General features: G+C 41.3%; 1 protein-coding gene across 1 annotated transcript in view; it reads left to right on the forward strand.

Annotated features, from left to right (window-relative positions):
• LOC121862971 overlaps positions 1-14,646 on the forward strand; it is a 59,587-nt gene that overhangs the window by 17,907 nt on the left and 27,034 nt on the right. The window contains exons 12-26 of the mRNA XM_042361427.1: positions 749-851; positions 2,369-2,481; positions 2,819-2,888; positions 3,028-3,102; positions 3,484-3,566; positions 4,318-4,434; positions 5,015-5,090; positions 5,458-5,619; positions 5,811-5,984; positions 7,259-7,408; positions 8,843-9,070; positions 11,777-12,058; positions 12,571-12,792; positions 13,105-13,285; positions 14,047-14,206. Coding sequence (XP_042217361.1) covers positions 749-851; positions 2,369-2,481; positions 2,819-2,888; positions 3,028-3,102; positions 3,484-3,566; positions 4,318-4,434; positions 5,015-5,090; positions 5,458-5,619; positions 5,811-5,984; positions 7,259-7,408; positions 8,843-9,070; positions 11,777-12,058; positions 12,571-12,792; positions 13,105-13,285; positions 14,047-14,206 — 2,196 coding nt within the window. The remainder of the gene's footprint in view (positions 1-748; positions 852-2,368; positions 2,482-2,818; positions 2,889-3,027; positions 3,103-3,483; positions 3,567-4,317; positions 4,435-5,014; positions 5,091-5,457; positions 5,620-5,810; positions 5,985-7,258; positions 7,409-8,842; positions 9,071-11,776; positions 12,059-12,570; positions 12,793-13,104; positions 13,286-14,046; positions 14,207-14,646) is intronic.

Below are 14,646 nucleotides of genomic sequence, written 5' to 3' on the forward strand. Positions count from 1 at the left end.
AATAATAATAATAATAATAATAATAATAATAATAATAATAAACCACAAAGAAATACAAAACTTAAAAAGATTAAAAGTGAGAAACAATATAGTATGTTGTGTTCTCAAAGTAAGAGAAACTATTGAGACCCTGCAAGTGTGTGTAAATGAGGCAGAAAGTCAGATCATCAACCTGGGACTTGGTCACAATTTTCGTGATGCCATATGGCAGCAGGGTCTACCATTAGTCAACACATTATGCTTCCAATATCTTCCCAGGCGGTAGTACCTCCCTGTTTGGTAGCTGCCTGCTACCACAGTCCTCCACTCTAAACGTTTTCGGGTTGTTTTTACCAATCCTCTAAGTCTAAGGTTTTGTATCTCTCTGGGGGCTCACTTTTTAATTTCATTCATCCATCCGAGTCTCTATCTTCCCCTGGCCCTCCTACTCTCATCTTTGCCCATAAATATTTCTGCATATGTATAAAATACCCCGCAAAAGACACTTTTATTAATACTATACCTGTACGACTAAGACACCAGATGCTATTCTTATATTACGGTACCCAACAGACTATCTGTTGTGTATTAAAGACAATTCACTTCAGCCTAGCTGCCATTTTATGTATCCAAGAAAGTAAGTTTAGTACTGTATCATAATGTATTTGGATTTATGGGAGCGAGTATCTTAATGTAATTGGTTGAGAGAGATATTTTGATGTAATGCAGTCCTCTTGTTGGTGATACTTGTACTTCTTCCTGTGATCAGAGCTGACGAAATTGAGGGAGGTCGAGCCTTATTGGAGGAGCTGCCACTGCATCCCACCATCACTTCTGCTCTCCACCAACACACCACCAACAATATGAACCAGGTGACCCTCTTTCACCACCAACACCCCCCTCCCCGCCCACCATGCTATCATTTTCACTACCCTCCTCTATTACCACCACTACACTACCATTTTCACTACCCTCTACCTCTTCCACCAACACACCACCATAACCATTACCATCCACCACTAGCACCACCACTATCACCTCCACCTTTCAACACCGCCATCACTACTACCCTCCACCAACACACCTCCATAACCACAACTCTCCCTCACTTTGTTATGTGTAGATAACATTGTAGTGTTCAGAGGTAATTTCTTGTTCAGTAGGCAGGGCTATATTCTGCATTACTGTGTTCCTGCATGTAATAATTGTTTAATATGTTAGTAGATTTATAGTATGTATGTATTAAGTAAATAAGTCTATGTTGTGTATTAGTTAGGTAAGATAGTTTGATAATTGGCGCCATAGTATCAGCACAGGTCCACCAGTTCAGCCGGTGAGTGGGGGGAGTACCTGGCTGGGGAGAGTGTGTGGTCCAAGTCTGGTACAGTTGTTTTAGACTCGGGATATATGTACTGTACTGTCCAAGTGTATTGTAAGGCTGAGTTTAGGGCTTAGGTTAATTTAGGCTGCGGTTGTTTGTATTTAAATTGTTCTCTTACTTGTCTTTGTAGATACGTTCCTAACTTTATTATATTAAGAAATTATGCAGTGTATGATTCTGCCTCAATATGAGTTAATCTGAGGCTTATAAGATCCTGGCAGATATAATATTAGAGTAATTGTAGTGTTTACCCAGCTTGTTGTTGTGACCAGTAGTGGCGGGGGTTTGTTTCTTTATGCTTTCACAATCAAGCTTCACCTCTTATTTGACTAGTGGCAAATTCTATATAAAGAGGAGTGATCACATAACAGTAGACTCTGGGGTTGGGGTTCTGCCAGGGCCTACAATAAACCATCCTAGAAGTACTAGAGAAATTATTCAGACTGTCTTAGACTCATCTGGTGATATTGCAGATGCTGAAGAGTTACCATACTGTTTCTGTAAATCCTTGGACTATGGAGTATACACAACTGTATGAATGAGCTCTCAATTATTGTCGATGAAGCTGTACTGGATGATCCCTTTGTTACTGCTTTCTACACTTGCCTTGTACCACTCTATGGGATCATTTCTCCCTTTCTTTGGTGTTTATGTATTCCTTGATCCCACAGCTTAGAAGTAGAGATAATAGATTAATAGTTTTGAACCTCATGTGTTAAGAACTCTTGGTTAAAAAAAAATAGATTTTAGGATAAATATAGATGACGGATTGTATATGGCTCTACATTAAAAAAAGAAATTCCTCGTGCATGGAAAGCATTATTAGTCAAGTCAATAAGGCACGTGCTGGGTTGATTAAATGCAGCCATAACTATTGGATACCAGTAACAGAGACTTAGTGACAGGAAGTGTTATTAAAAGGATTTAACTATGGCTTAGAAATGTATAGGGAATATATTTATGCCACACTAAATCAGACTTCCTAAAATTATCCATTGGATTTATTAGGTTGTCGTTGGCAGCAGTAGAGAGCTGGAACGTCTGGAGGTGCTACTGGGCAAACTTCGGACCCTCTACTCCTGGAACCCTCTGGTGTCTGTCCCCTCCATCCAGTTTTTAAGGTCAGTCTCCCAGACTCTCCTGGAACCATCTGATTTCAGTTTGTTCTTTCCAGTTCCTAAGGTGGTAATGGTAATGTAGACAGCATATAACTTTATTTCGCCAAGGCTGGAAATTAAATTGGGAGGAACCAAAATACAGGGGAATGTCCTAGCGTGGATCAGAAACTTTACAGTCATAAACAATACAGGGTGATGGGTTGCATGAAATCAACAAGTGAACCAGTGACAATCAGTGTGCTTTCCCGTTCTGAATACTGTCAGTTGATTGAAAACGTCCAAAGGAGTGAGTCAGCCATCTCTGAGAGAAATTCAGGGTCATAGATCAATTTATTTTCAGCTCGGGAGAGGTGCTGACTGCCGTGGATACATCTGAGGAGGTGTTCACCCTCCTGAGTCGCTTAGCGCAGGTGAGTGTGACCCAGGTGTTAGTTCTGGCAAAAGAGGTTACGGGTGTTATAGACGCGATTTCAATGTATTAAGAACAATTTATGAAACCGTGTTGTGTTATTTAGACAAACTAATTATAGCATATTGTGTTATTGACAGATCCGACAGGGGCGGGAGACTGGTGATGGCGTGGCAGATGAAGGTGACACCCTTCAGTCCTACGCTGTACTTCAGGTGAGTCCTAAGGCCACTTGGTGAAAAGTTAGATGGACCCCAGTTCTAGTAGGCTCCAACCTGTCGTAATCATAAAGACTGGGACCCAGCCTTAATAGACCCCAGTTGTAAAGGGACCCAGCAGAGTGATAAATATCAAAGAAAAAAGGATTTTTGTTCTTAAACATTCCAGTGTATCGTGGAGAAACTCAAGCAATGAATCTTACCAGTATATTCTGTAAGTGACGGTATTCTAATATCATCATGATCAGTTTATCATACTCCAGAGAGTAGAACGTTTATTTGCTAAGGCCGTATTCTGTTTTGAAGGGAAAAATATAAATCTTTGAATACATTGTTTTTAGAGGTACAGTATGTGTTGAGTCTCCAATGCTTTTACAGGTACGGGACCTGTTGAACGACTGGCTGAATTCTATTCGTGCTGGTCGAGGTCCTCCTGCAGCACGTGAGGAGCCCTCTGTTAGGTGAGTGCTGAACTTTGTGTTGCAAAACTCAGATGGAGGCCTTTCTGGTTGAGGCCCTCCTGTATGACTAAAGGAGCCTCTTTTTTCAAGTGGGAAGTGATCCTTGCTCTGTGTAACACTGGTAGAAGTCCTGAGTGCCACAAGGAGCGCTCTATCAGCTGGATGATGGTCCTCTGAACCACTAAGAGCTCTCTGTCAGTTAGTCACTATGCTTATGCTGTATAATACTGTGATGAATGTTCTTTGAGATAAAAGAAAGTCCTTTAGATGAGTATTAATCCATGCCTTGTAAAGCACATCCTAGTAAGTCTGTTTCATTTTAGTTTATGGATTTGGGCCATTTTCAATATTGTTTAAAGTCAAACACCAAGTTCGGTAGGGCCTTAATTACACAAAAGTCTGTGTAATACAATAAGATTTTTTCCTCAATTTGAAACCATGACTTTTTCACAAGAATAATGGTGGTCTTATTGAGAATATAAGTCTGTGTGTTTGGGTGTGTGAGTGTCTCATTATGTGTCTGTAGAAATAACACTCCTAAGAACAACTTGTCATCTGTTTTAAAATACAGTTTGATAAAACCTGGTAAGAATGAGAATGAGCTGTGTAAATAAGGAGTGCCTGGCTTGTGCTAGCTGTGGTGGAGTGCCAGAAGTGTAGTGAGGCTCCTGTAGTGTGTTCAGGTTTTTGACTCGTGAGAAAATTTCTTCCATTGGATCAGTGTTATGGATGTTGAAAATATTATTTCTAGGTCAGGGTCAGTGAAGGGGGATTTGGTGAAGAGGGAGGGACCCACTGAGGATTACAAGAACCAGGTGGGCAGTGGCCTTACCCCACGACCTACCAACACCACCCATAGGTCCACCAGGTAAGTCAGTGGCATGATCCCTGAATAGCTGCATGAATATTATATGGTTTCTCAAATATTTCCGTAAGTACAATTAGTTATATTTCCATTATGTGCTTATTTAATTACTTCCATGGATGCTTTCGTTGAATGTTTCTTTGGGTATCTTCACCATTGCTTTGATCGACTCACCGTTTACCATTGTTTGTATTCCTGCTCTGCCTCTGTACACCTACACCATTGAAAACGTGTATGAAAATGTTATTGAGTACTGTAAATATATACAGTATCTATCTACCTATATCTTGTAGTCTTTCTTCAATGTATCATAGAATTTGTTTTGAATATTTCCCTGGATGTTTCCTTTTGTATGTTTTTAATTATAAGTTTTTAATCCAAATAAGAAGTACAGTACAAGTAATTAAATGTGTTTTGACCACCAATAACCCCCCCCCCCCCTGCTCCTCTATCATATCTTCGTTTCTCCTGCTCTACCTTTTATATTTTATTCCATCTTTCCTATTCTGGTGCCACTCTCTCTGTCTTCCCTATCTTAATTATTATCTTTATCACTTCATTCTGATTCTATTTGTTTCTCCAGCAGTTGTGAGGGTCCTGAGGGGGACACCAGTGAGGAAGGTGAAGAGAGAGACAGTGTAGCTGCACTACAAGCACATGTGAGTCCCAGCTATAACTTTTCACATGCTGTAGAACATGGAGAAGGGACATTAAGTGTTGTTCTTGTCCTTTCATCAGTTACAATATCATTGTTTCTCAGTAACATGAGAAAGGATTCATGTGTTGAAATGAAGTAAAATAAGAGATTTGAGCAGAGGCAGACATTTCTTTCACTAATAGCCATGTTTTTCAGACTTGAATATAGAAATTTGAATTTTCCAAGCTTTAGGGGATGCTTCTCATGTTATCCCTGCCAAGGCTGTGCCTCTGGGCACTGCTAGGACTCTACGTGGCCCACAGCTTTTTCCTTGATCCAATTTTAGCAGTTTTTGGATGAGAAAGACTCGCAATATTTATTACTGGCAGGTACGGGAAGTGGTAACTCGTGTGGGGTCAGCAGGACGAGGTGGGGGTGCTGACCTCACCCCTGAGGCAGACTTGGACATGGGACGTAACCTTAAATGGAGGCGCATGGCCCTAACCCGCCTAAAGGAGTACCGTGCCAGGGAGCTTGCTAGATCAGCCCAGGTAATACTTAGAACCATGCCACTGCAGCTGATAGCTTGAATTGGTACAGGGATGCGTCACATTGCAACTGGTGTTTGACTTGCAGTTGGCAGATAGTATAGTTCACTGGTGTTTGACCTACAAATAACAGCTAGTACATTGGTGCTTGACATTACAGGTGGCAGATAGTATAAGGATACCTAATATTTCAGCTGGCAGCATATAAGACAGAACATTCCATTCCCCTGCAAGAAGAGGGCGAGGAAGGTGAGGGAGGACAAGGGGAAGATGAACGAGACCAAGACATTAACGATGAGATCACTGTACCCCCAACCAGTGTCACTGTGGCGCAAGTTGAGGCTCAGCTGTGGCACCTCCTCGGCAAGGTCAGCCACACAATGTTGATGGTGTTTGATATGTACTGCTGATTGTCTCATACCTGAAACAGATAAGAATATCTCTGCGTCATTATTGGATCCTATAGATATAATATTTATATCATTATCCCAGCCTCGTTTAATTTTTTGGGGAGTGATAGAAACACTGGGATACACTGGTGCGTCTTATTCTACGACGGCTGGTAATCGAATCAGCGGTGGACAAAAAAGGCTTTAAGGCAGACCTATCCATGCAGGCCTAAATAAAATGTAGGGGTGTAGCTCTTGGCATGCTGTTCAAAAGTATATCCACTTCACCGTTCTCATTTCAGCTCGCTGAAGACTATGTATGTCATCCTCTTTAACTGCCCATATTTCACTGACATACAACCAACATCACTCTTCTCACATCACTTGCATACATTCTTCACGTGGAATGTAGTAGTTCCCTAAACTTCCTCCAGCCATTTCTGATTCTTTCAGTTGAACAGACTTCAGCACATCCACACGGCACTGATCATATCACCCAGATAACAGAAATCATTGACACAGACCAGGGACATATCCCCAATGTTGATTATCTCCAGCCTTGCTGTGGACAAATGGTTACTTGCACATAGAGAACACTTAAAGTCAGCAAAATCCTGCAGTTTGCCATATACACCACTGCACCTTTTGTGCATCCACCTTCCACACAGCACATGGCCATTTTCCACTTTCCACCATGGTCCCCCACCTACTGCACTAATCAACACTCTTGTTTTTGCCACACACTCTCAGCCCCTTTGGCTTTAACCCATACAATACTTCCATTTCTTAAATTGCTCTATTGCCACTTCATTGATATCTGCTATCAGCACTAAGTCATCAGCATACAACAACTCCCAGACAGGCCAGTCATAAGTCCCGTGATATTGATCCCAGCACCGTGATAAACAGAAGGAAGCTCAAGACAGGTCCCTGATGGCCTATTTTTACCATAAATTCCTCACCATTTATTCTCACAGAGGTTTTTGAGTCCTAATTTAATGCCATAACTACTCAAACAATAGTGCTCCTCGACTCGTAGCTTTTTCAGTACCAACTTTGGTACTCCATGTGGTACCCTGTCAATTGGTTCAACTTAGTGTACAGATATAAAGTACAATTTTCTCTTCTTCCCTATTATATCTTGTCCCTGTCACTCTTACCCATGATCATCCTTTTTGTGCAGTATATATTTGTATTGTATTGTATTGCATTACAGTTTGGTGTAGTACAATAATTTATGTTGGCATGGGTAGGTGGAGCTAGAGGGAAGTCAGGTGAAGGTGCGTGTGGAGGAAGCTGCTGCTGCCCAGGAGAATATTCTACAACAGGTGAACCAGCACCGGGCTGAGTGGGGTCACTCACCCCTCACCCTTACTCACCTGCCTCACCATTTAAATGTCCAGGTGAGTTACTACCCCATCCCATTTAGTCATTATCATGTTTCTGGTTACCTACACGTTCAGATAAGTCACTCGAATGTCAGGTCACCTATTTGTCTTGATATGTCACCCACCACCTTCACCATCGACACAGCTTATGTTACGGATAGGTTAGCTTAGCATTTGTTCATTAGTATCATCATCATCACCATTTTATAGCCAATTTCCACACTTGCATAGGTAATTATTAGCCATTATTACCTTAAACTGTGACTACAGAAAAACCTGCCTACTGCTGTGTGCATAAATAGCATGAAAATTAGTGCTATGGGTTTACATTAATTTATTAAGGCTAACACTTATAATCTAATCAGTGTTTGAGCTTGCACTGCATCAATTAATTGGTTACAAGTACGCAGGTTGGTAGGCACCCTTCTAGAGAGTCAGCGTTGTGTTACACACAAGGGTTGACTCACGGGTGATTCACACATGGTGGGTAAACTTCAGGGACTGGTGGCCGCTGACAGGTTCTCTCAAATGATTAATGACTTTCTTTAATACAAAATTGACAATCACTTAAAATATAGTCATCAGATTCTCTGATGGTTACAAATCAGGGAAATACAACTTCAGTGGTGAATAGGCATCTCATAGTCTCTTACAGGGCGGAAAAAGTATTCTATCCTTTATTGCTCACCTCAACACTCGACTTATTTGACAATTTCACTGCAAGTAAATATAGTTGAAGCTTTCAACATCACTCTCAATGGATCTTGAATATTTCAGGTAAAAGTAGGTATATACTGTATATCTTACGGTAACACATACGCATTCATTCCTAATTTTAAATATACAAACATCAACAGGGGATTTTGTGAGGCTTCTGAAAGGAATTGACAGAAAACATACGTCTCGATGGGCCGACTCAAGAAACACGTTATACCTACATATTTTGTGGACTATCGAGCGTAATATGAATCATCTGACATTAAGTTAACTAACATGAATGATTGTGATTAATACAGCCCTCCTGGTTGGTTGATTGGTTGGTTGTTTGTGCTTTAGACTGCCCTATTAACTGCCAGGGTCATTAAGGCCGTCAACATCAAGCTACATCCACCAACCTTAACACCTTCTTCAGGTGTTAAGGATAATTCTAAGACCACATACACTCTTACTACGTATGTGGCCCTTGACTTGCGCTCTCTTACCTTACTCAGGACCGCCACCCCTAGCTCTTCCCCCCCATCAATACCTCCCCCACCAACTGTAACAGGTAGTTATCGTTTACTGTAAAAGACCTACGGAAATGCATGAATTTTACCCCCTCAAAATTATTATGCATAAAAATTTCATCATAAAACTCGACCTGTACCGAGAGTATACTGTAAATGGGATGGATCAAGTCACACATCATTAAGCTCCTCACTTTACTGTAATATTTGCTACTTCTTCCAGGTCTCGGACGAATTAGTGAACGAGTTCTACTGCGATTCACTGGACCTGGAGGACAATGAGGATGTCCTTAGTCCTGGTGATGGGTTGAGGCGTGGTCCTGGAGGCAGCACCAGCAGGAGGGCTAAGACTTCTCCAGGGACTGTCACCCCTGGCAGAAGAGCTAAAGCATCCCCAGGAGCTGCCACTCCAGGCAGGAGGAGACCGGACACTAAAAAGGACAGTGAAGGAGTGAGTATTAATTGACCTAGATTGTAAGGATAGTGACTCCACACTCAGTAGTAGTCAGATCAGAAAACTACTACTGATTCTTCAAACCAATGAATTACGTACTTACTGATATACAGTTACTGTCATATTGAATATGAATGAAACTGAATTTTTTTATACTATACTTTGTTACATTTACTTAAGCTAGGTCTATTTTGTATGCTTCTTGTCTGCCAAGATCATCGATAATCTTGTCTTTGAATATATACTTGTTTATTTATGAAAGGTTGTAAGATGCTTTATCTAAATGAATAAATTTCCAAACTGTACGTACTGTATATAAAAGTACCTAATCCCCCCCCCCCCGAAAAAAAAGAATGGTATATTTGGTTTATGCTACTGAACATATATTTATTCCAGATGGTTATGGCAGTCATACCATTATACAGTACTGTACAGTTATACAGTACAGTACTTGCCCAAGTTATAAGATACAAAGTTTAGAAGGTTGACATTGTTTGGGATCCACATCATCATTAAAACGAAGTTAAGAAGAATAAGTACATGGTAGCAGTACAGTCCTTTTAATGGATATTAATCCGGAGGAAGAAACTTACTTCATCATGTTACAGTACTTATGATTTTGCCAGTTAATGACACTGAAGTATATCGTGTGGAGGCTAGATATTCAGTTTGTAAACCTCGAATGCAAGTTAAGGATATGATCATGTGTGGGTATATTTTTTGTTACTCAGGTTCTTTCCTGTTGCATATTAAACTTATTTATTTACTCTCATCCAGTATTTCCTCATTTATTTACGGTTTCTTTACCTTTTGATCTATTCCATACAGAAGCGGGAAAAGATTAAAGATTGTAGAGAGATAAAAGGTACTGTAAGTAAGTCCAACTAGAAACTCCGGGTTTATTGAAATATTTATTTAAAGTGTTTCAACCTGCAAAATCGTTTACAAAATATATTATGTCCACTTAAATTCCACCCTACCAACTCTAATATACCACTTACTCAGGGTTGGAACAATTACACCTTTTTAAATCAATTACAATTACAAATCCTTGCCTGAATTTTTAATTACAATTACATTTACATTTCAAATGTTCAATTACATTACAATTACATTTTGAAAATTTAGAGTTCAATAATAATTATAATTACAATTACAAGTTTCTACATGCTAGCTCACCGCCATGCTGTCTAGTTATAAGTGATGAGTATGTTTCACTTAAACTATTGTGAAAAAAGCAGTCATGGGCTATCAAGATTCCAGTTCAGTCCATGATACTTCAAGTTACACATAATATTTACAAAGCCGGGATTTTTCAAATAATTCACCATTACACTTTATCATTAACTATGGCCGGAAAGAAGCGACACCAAGTTGGGCCCTGTTGGCTGTGAAATAATTTCCAGCAATACTGAAAACTCACTCGGATGGAGCAGATGTTGCAGTACACCCCATCAGCTCCCTTGCCAGGTTCTTCAGTGGGTGCAAAGTTGGGAGCACTCCTTTCCAGCAGAGCTTTGGATTCCTTGAAAATGGGAAAGTTCCTTCTTCCATATATTGTTTCAACAACAGACTCACTGTACTTCCCTTTGATGCTCGTTGATTTTGTGGCCTAGTTGAAGATGGTGGTATTATAGAGTCGTGTATGTGGCCAGTTGTCTATTTTCTCTTTGTTAGGCTCACATACAGTACATTCGTACAGTACATGTAGGAGATCTCGCACTAAGGATGGAGGTGAGAAAGGAGACTCAGAATAGCTTAACTCTACATGTATTGTATGTACAGTGCAGTGCTAGGGAGTTTCTGTGTGGTGAGGAGCTTGTTGAGAGGAGGTCCTGTCCGTTTGAGAGCGTTGAGTAGAATGACCTTCAGGGCTTGTTTGGAGAATACTGGCTACTTTGTCTTTCGGCTATTTCGGCCGAAGTTGTTTTTTTCTGAGTCGTTTTCTTTAGAATTCTTCCTTTTGTTCTTTTTGCTTTTGGCCAAACTGTAGAATGCTCTGCCTTCTTCAATGTTTCCATACTGATACAACCTCTCACTTTAAAAAGCTGGTTTTCCGGCATCTTCGTGGTGTAGATTAACACAGTATAATCTTGTTTTTTTCTATCTTTAATTTCTTTTTACGCTTATTTTTTCACCCCCTAGGCCCCGTTGTTGGTCGATGACCTGTGCCTGGTGGGGTATTCCTCGTAAAAAATAAATAAATACAAGATGTGGCGGGGCAACACTAGGCGTGAAACCGTGGATTACTCTGTTTGTCGGTTCCCCATAACTCAGTCCTAGTCGCTCAGTCGTGGCTACACAATATTTCTGCATAACACTTATTGCAATGTTCGTTTATCTCTTTGCCTCCTTTATTGTATGTATCTTTTCGCAAACCGGGTAATTTCACTGTTTCACGCCCATTCACTAAGCCTTGACTATGGCGCTGCATTGACACATCTCGTACCCGAGCCCTCACTCACACTCCCAGGTTGTGGTATGTTCAAGTGGAGGCAATTGTACTTTAGTACCTTTGGTATAAACAGTGTCTGCGAAAGATATATCCAGTGAGACACAAAATAACAAATTCAGGCCAGTGATGGGGTGCAGGTGGGCGCTCCTTCTCAGTAAAACAAATGTAAAATGGGAACAATTCTTCCCCGGAGAATTTGGCGTGCTTAACACTGTTACCAGTTCTATAGTGTGTACCGCTTATTGCAGACAGATGTGCCTCCCCTGAGTCTCTCTGGATCACCCCGGACAGCTAAGATTTCCAGGACTCCACGCACCACCAGGGACATCCGCACAGCCCGCACTACAACTACTACTACTACTCGCACCTACACCACCCCTCGCACCACCAAGACCCATCGAAGTGGGCGTGGGCGGCGCAGTGTGCGAGAAACACCCAAGCCACCCCCTGCACCCCGCCCACCCCTCTCCCTGGAACAGGTGCAGCACATTCAATGTGCCCGCACTACCTACCTCACCTCTCTCACTCAGGTGGGTGGGTGCTCAAGGGATATGAAACTAATGGCTAATGAACGACAACAAAGGACCTTATTTGCATCTATTTAAAATCAAATGCCTTATAAGGAAATTAGGGTTGTTGATCAACCAGCCAACCATGACACTTCCAATACAGTAACAAAGCAGAGCCCACAGCCCACGCTACCTAACCCACTCTACCAATTTTCCAGCTTGCTAGTAGCAATTTAAAGGTATAATAGGTGACAAATATAAGAGAAAACATAAGAATTAGCAATGTAATGGAATACCAACTCAAAATGAAATACTGATGATTCACGACTATGGGCAGGTAAACAACAGTCTTCATGGTCAAAACATTTTGTGTGTGTGGGGGGGGGGGGATACGAAAATTAATAGGATATAGAGGTGGAGTTTAAAAAGTAAATATTCATTTTGATTAACCAGTTTGTGAAAAGATCTGCAACAGTCCTGCAGGTTTACCACAAACACCACTTTATATACCCACTTCAGCTTCTTCCCAACAGGTTATTGAGCCACTGCAGCCATTGGCATTGGAGGTAGAGGAGGCCCTTAGCAAATGTGAGCAATATGTGGTGGGTGAGCGTGGGAGGCTGGCATGGGCAATATTGAGAGCCGGCCAGCTAGTGCGGGCAGTGGGTGTAAGGGTGAGGTACAAGGACTCTGAGAAGAATTTGAGGGCAGCGCTAAAAGAGAGAATTCGTGAGCAGCAACTCGTCAAGGAGAAGGTAAGTTTCCTACACACAGGCTCCTTGGAGAACTGGAAAATAATTATCTAATTTTTGTTGTTTCTGATCAGGAGTAGATCTTGATCTATGTAAGAACTGGAAATGGACATTTATTTTATATATGTGGTGTTGACTGTATTGACTGATTTGTGACTTACGAAAGAAGAAAATATCCTTGGAAAAACCTGGAATATGAAGTATCCTATTACAGTACAGAATATGTTTACATTGTTATACACCGCAGCAACTTACCACTCTTCCATCTATTTCTTCATCTTCATATCCTCACTTGGCCATCAATTCTCCACGTAGGTGTTGGGGCTCCGTCAGAGGATTGAGGAATATGAACGTGAACAGGAGTGTCTGGCTCACCTGGAGGAGGAGGTTGACCACGCCTTCGCCCATCTCGTCACTGATAATGCGCAATTTGAAGTCCAGCTCACCCGCTACTTCGAATCCAGTACCACTTCTGGCGTGTCACGTCCTGAGTCAGGTACGACCTATACCAGGTACTGTACATACCATACTGAGGAAGATAAGTCCTTAGCCTGATATATCTTGAATCCAATACATTCTAAGTTAGATAATGCAGAGTAAAATATGGTGTGGCCCCAGTATGAGATAGTAACCCACTTTTTGAAGTTGATTGAGGTGGCCTGGGTGACTGATCATATTTATTCCAGCCTTATAGTAATAGGCCCATACTCTACCTTAATAAGTCTAACCATTAGGATTAGGGTCCAGTCCCTATGGACCCCATAGCAATGTTTAAGTTTTGTTGGGGCTGACTTGGATAAACCATTTGACCTGCAGCACTTAGTTTATGGTCCTTGGTTGTTAATGATACAGGAGTGTTGGTTAGCTCTAGTGTATTACAAGAGTGTGGGTCAGGTTATATTAGGTCAAGTGCATAATGTGGGCTAGGTTTGGTTAGGTTAAGTACGAGAGGGTGGACTAGGTTAGGTTAAATACAGAAGGGTAGGCTAGGTTAGGTTAGGTTAAGTACATTAGGGTGGATATATATATATATATATATATATATATATATATATATAAGAATGCAAAGGGGCCCCGCAGTCAATTAATTGCCCTGGGCCCCACACACCTCTCGGGACGGCTCTGAGTGTAAGGACCTTATTGCAGTCTTGGAATTCATTTGTGTTCCTCGTTCATGTGTTTAGTCTTTAATACGCATGTACTGTACCAGCTTTCACTTCCACTTGTGCTCTCATATTTTCATATCATGTCATTCAGTATCCGGCAGTGGGGAAAGTGAAGGTGATGTGGGAGACAGTGGTGATGACGATGACTCTGGACTGGGTACAGATGAAGCCAGAACAGAAGGGGCAGGGCCACGACCAGCAGGTTGTGACCCAGCTGTATTCTCCCTTGTTACTGTCTTACGGGAACTGAGGTAAGGATTCAACCATACATCTTCCTGGTTTAAATTTGTCCACCACACTAAAAGCAAACTGTACGGACAACGTAATGTTATCCCTCTATTCCCTGATCTTTCCCTTAATTCCCCAATATTTCCCTTCATTCCCTGATCCCTTCTTTCACTTTTTGATACTTTCCTTCATTCTGTTTACTCTCTGATCGCTTTCTTCTGCCCCTAACCCTTCACTCTACTTCTTAATACAATACTCTACTCCCTTTCCCTCCTTGACTCTCTCCCTCTCAAACTCTGGCCCCCTTATTCACTCCCTGACCCTTTCCTACTGTAAACCTTTGTTTCTTCAAATGACCACTTCTTTCACTCTTTTGCTAATCCACACAAGCATAGAAAATGGCTGTAAAAAGTTGATGTTGAGAATGACAATCTGATATTTCCCAAGTGGCAAGTCTAATGGG

Source organism: Homarus americanus, unplaced genomic scaffold (genome assembly GCF_018991925.1).
Source record: "Homarus americanus isolate GMGI-L3 unplaced genomic scaffold, GMGI_Hamer_2.0 scaffold24922, whole genome shotgun sequence".
NCBI lineage: Eukaryota > Metazoa > Arthropoda > Malacostraca > Decapoda > Nephropidae > Homarus > Homarus americanus.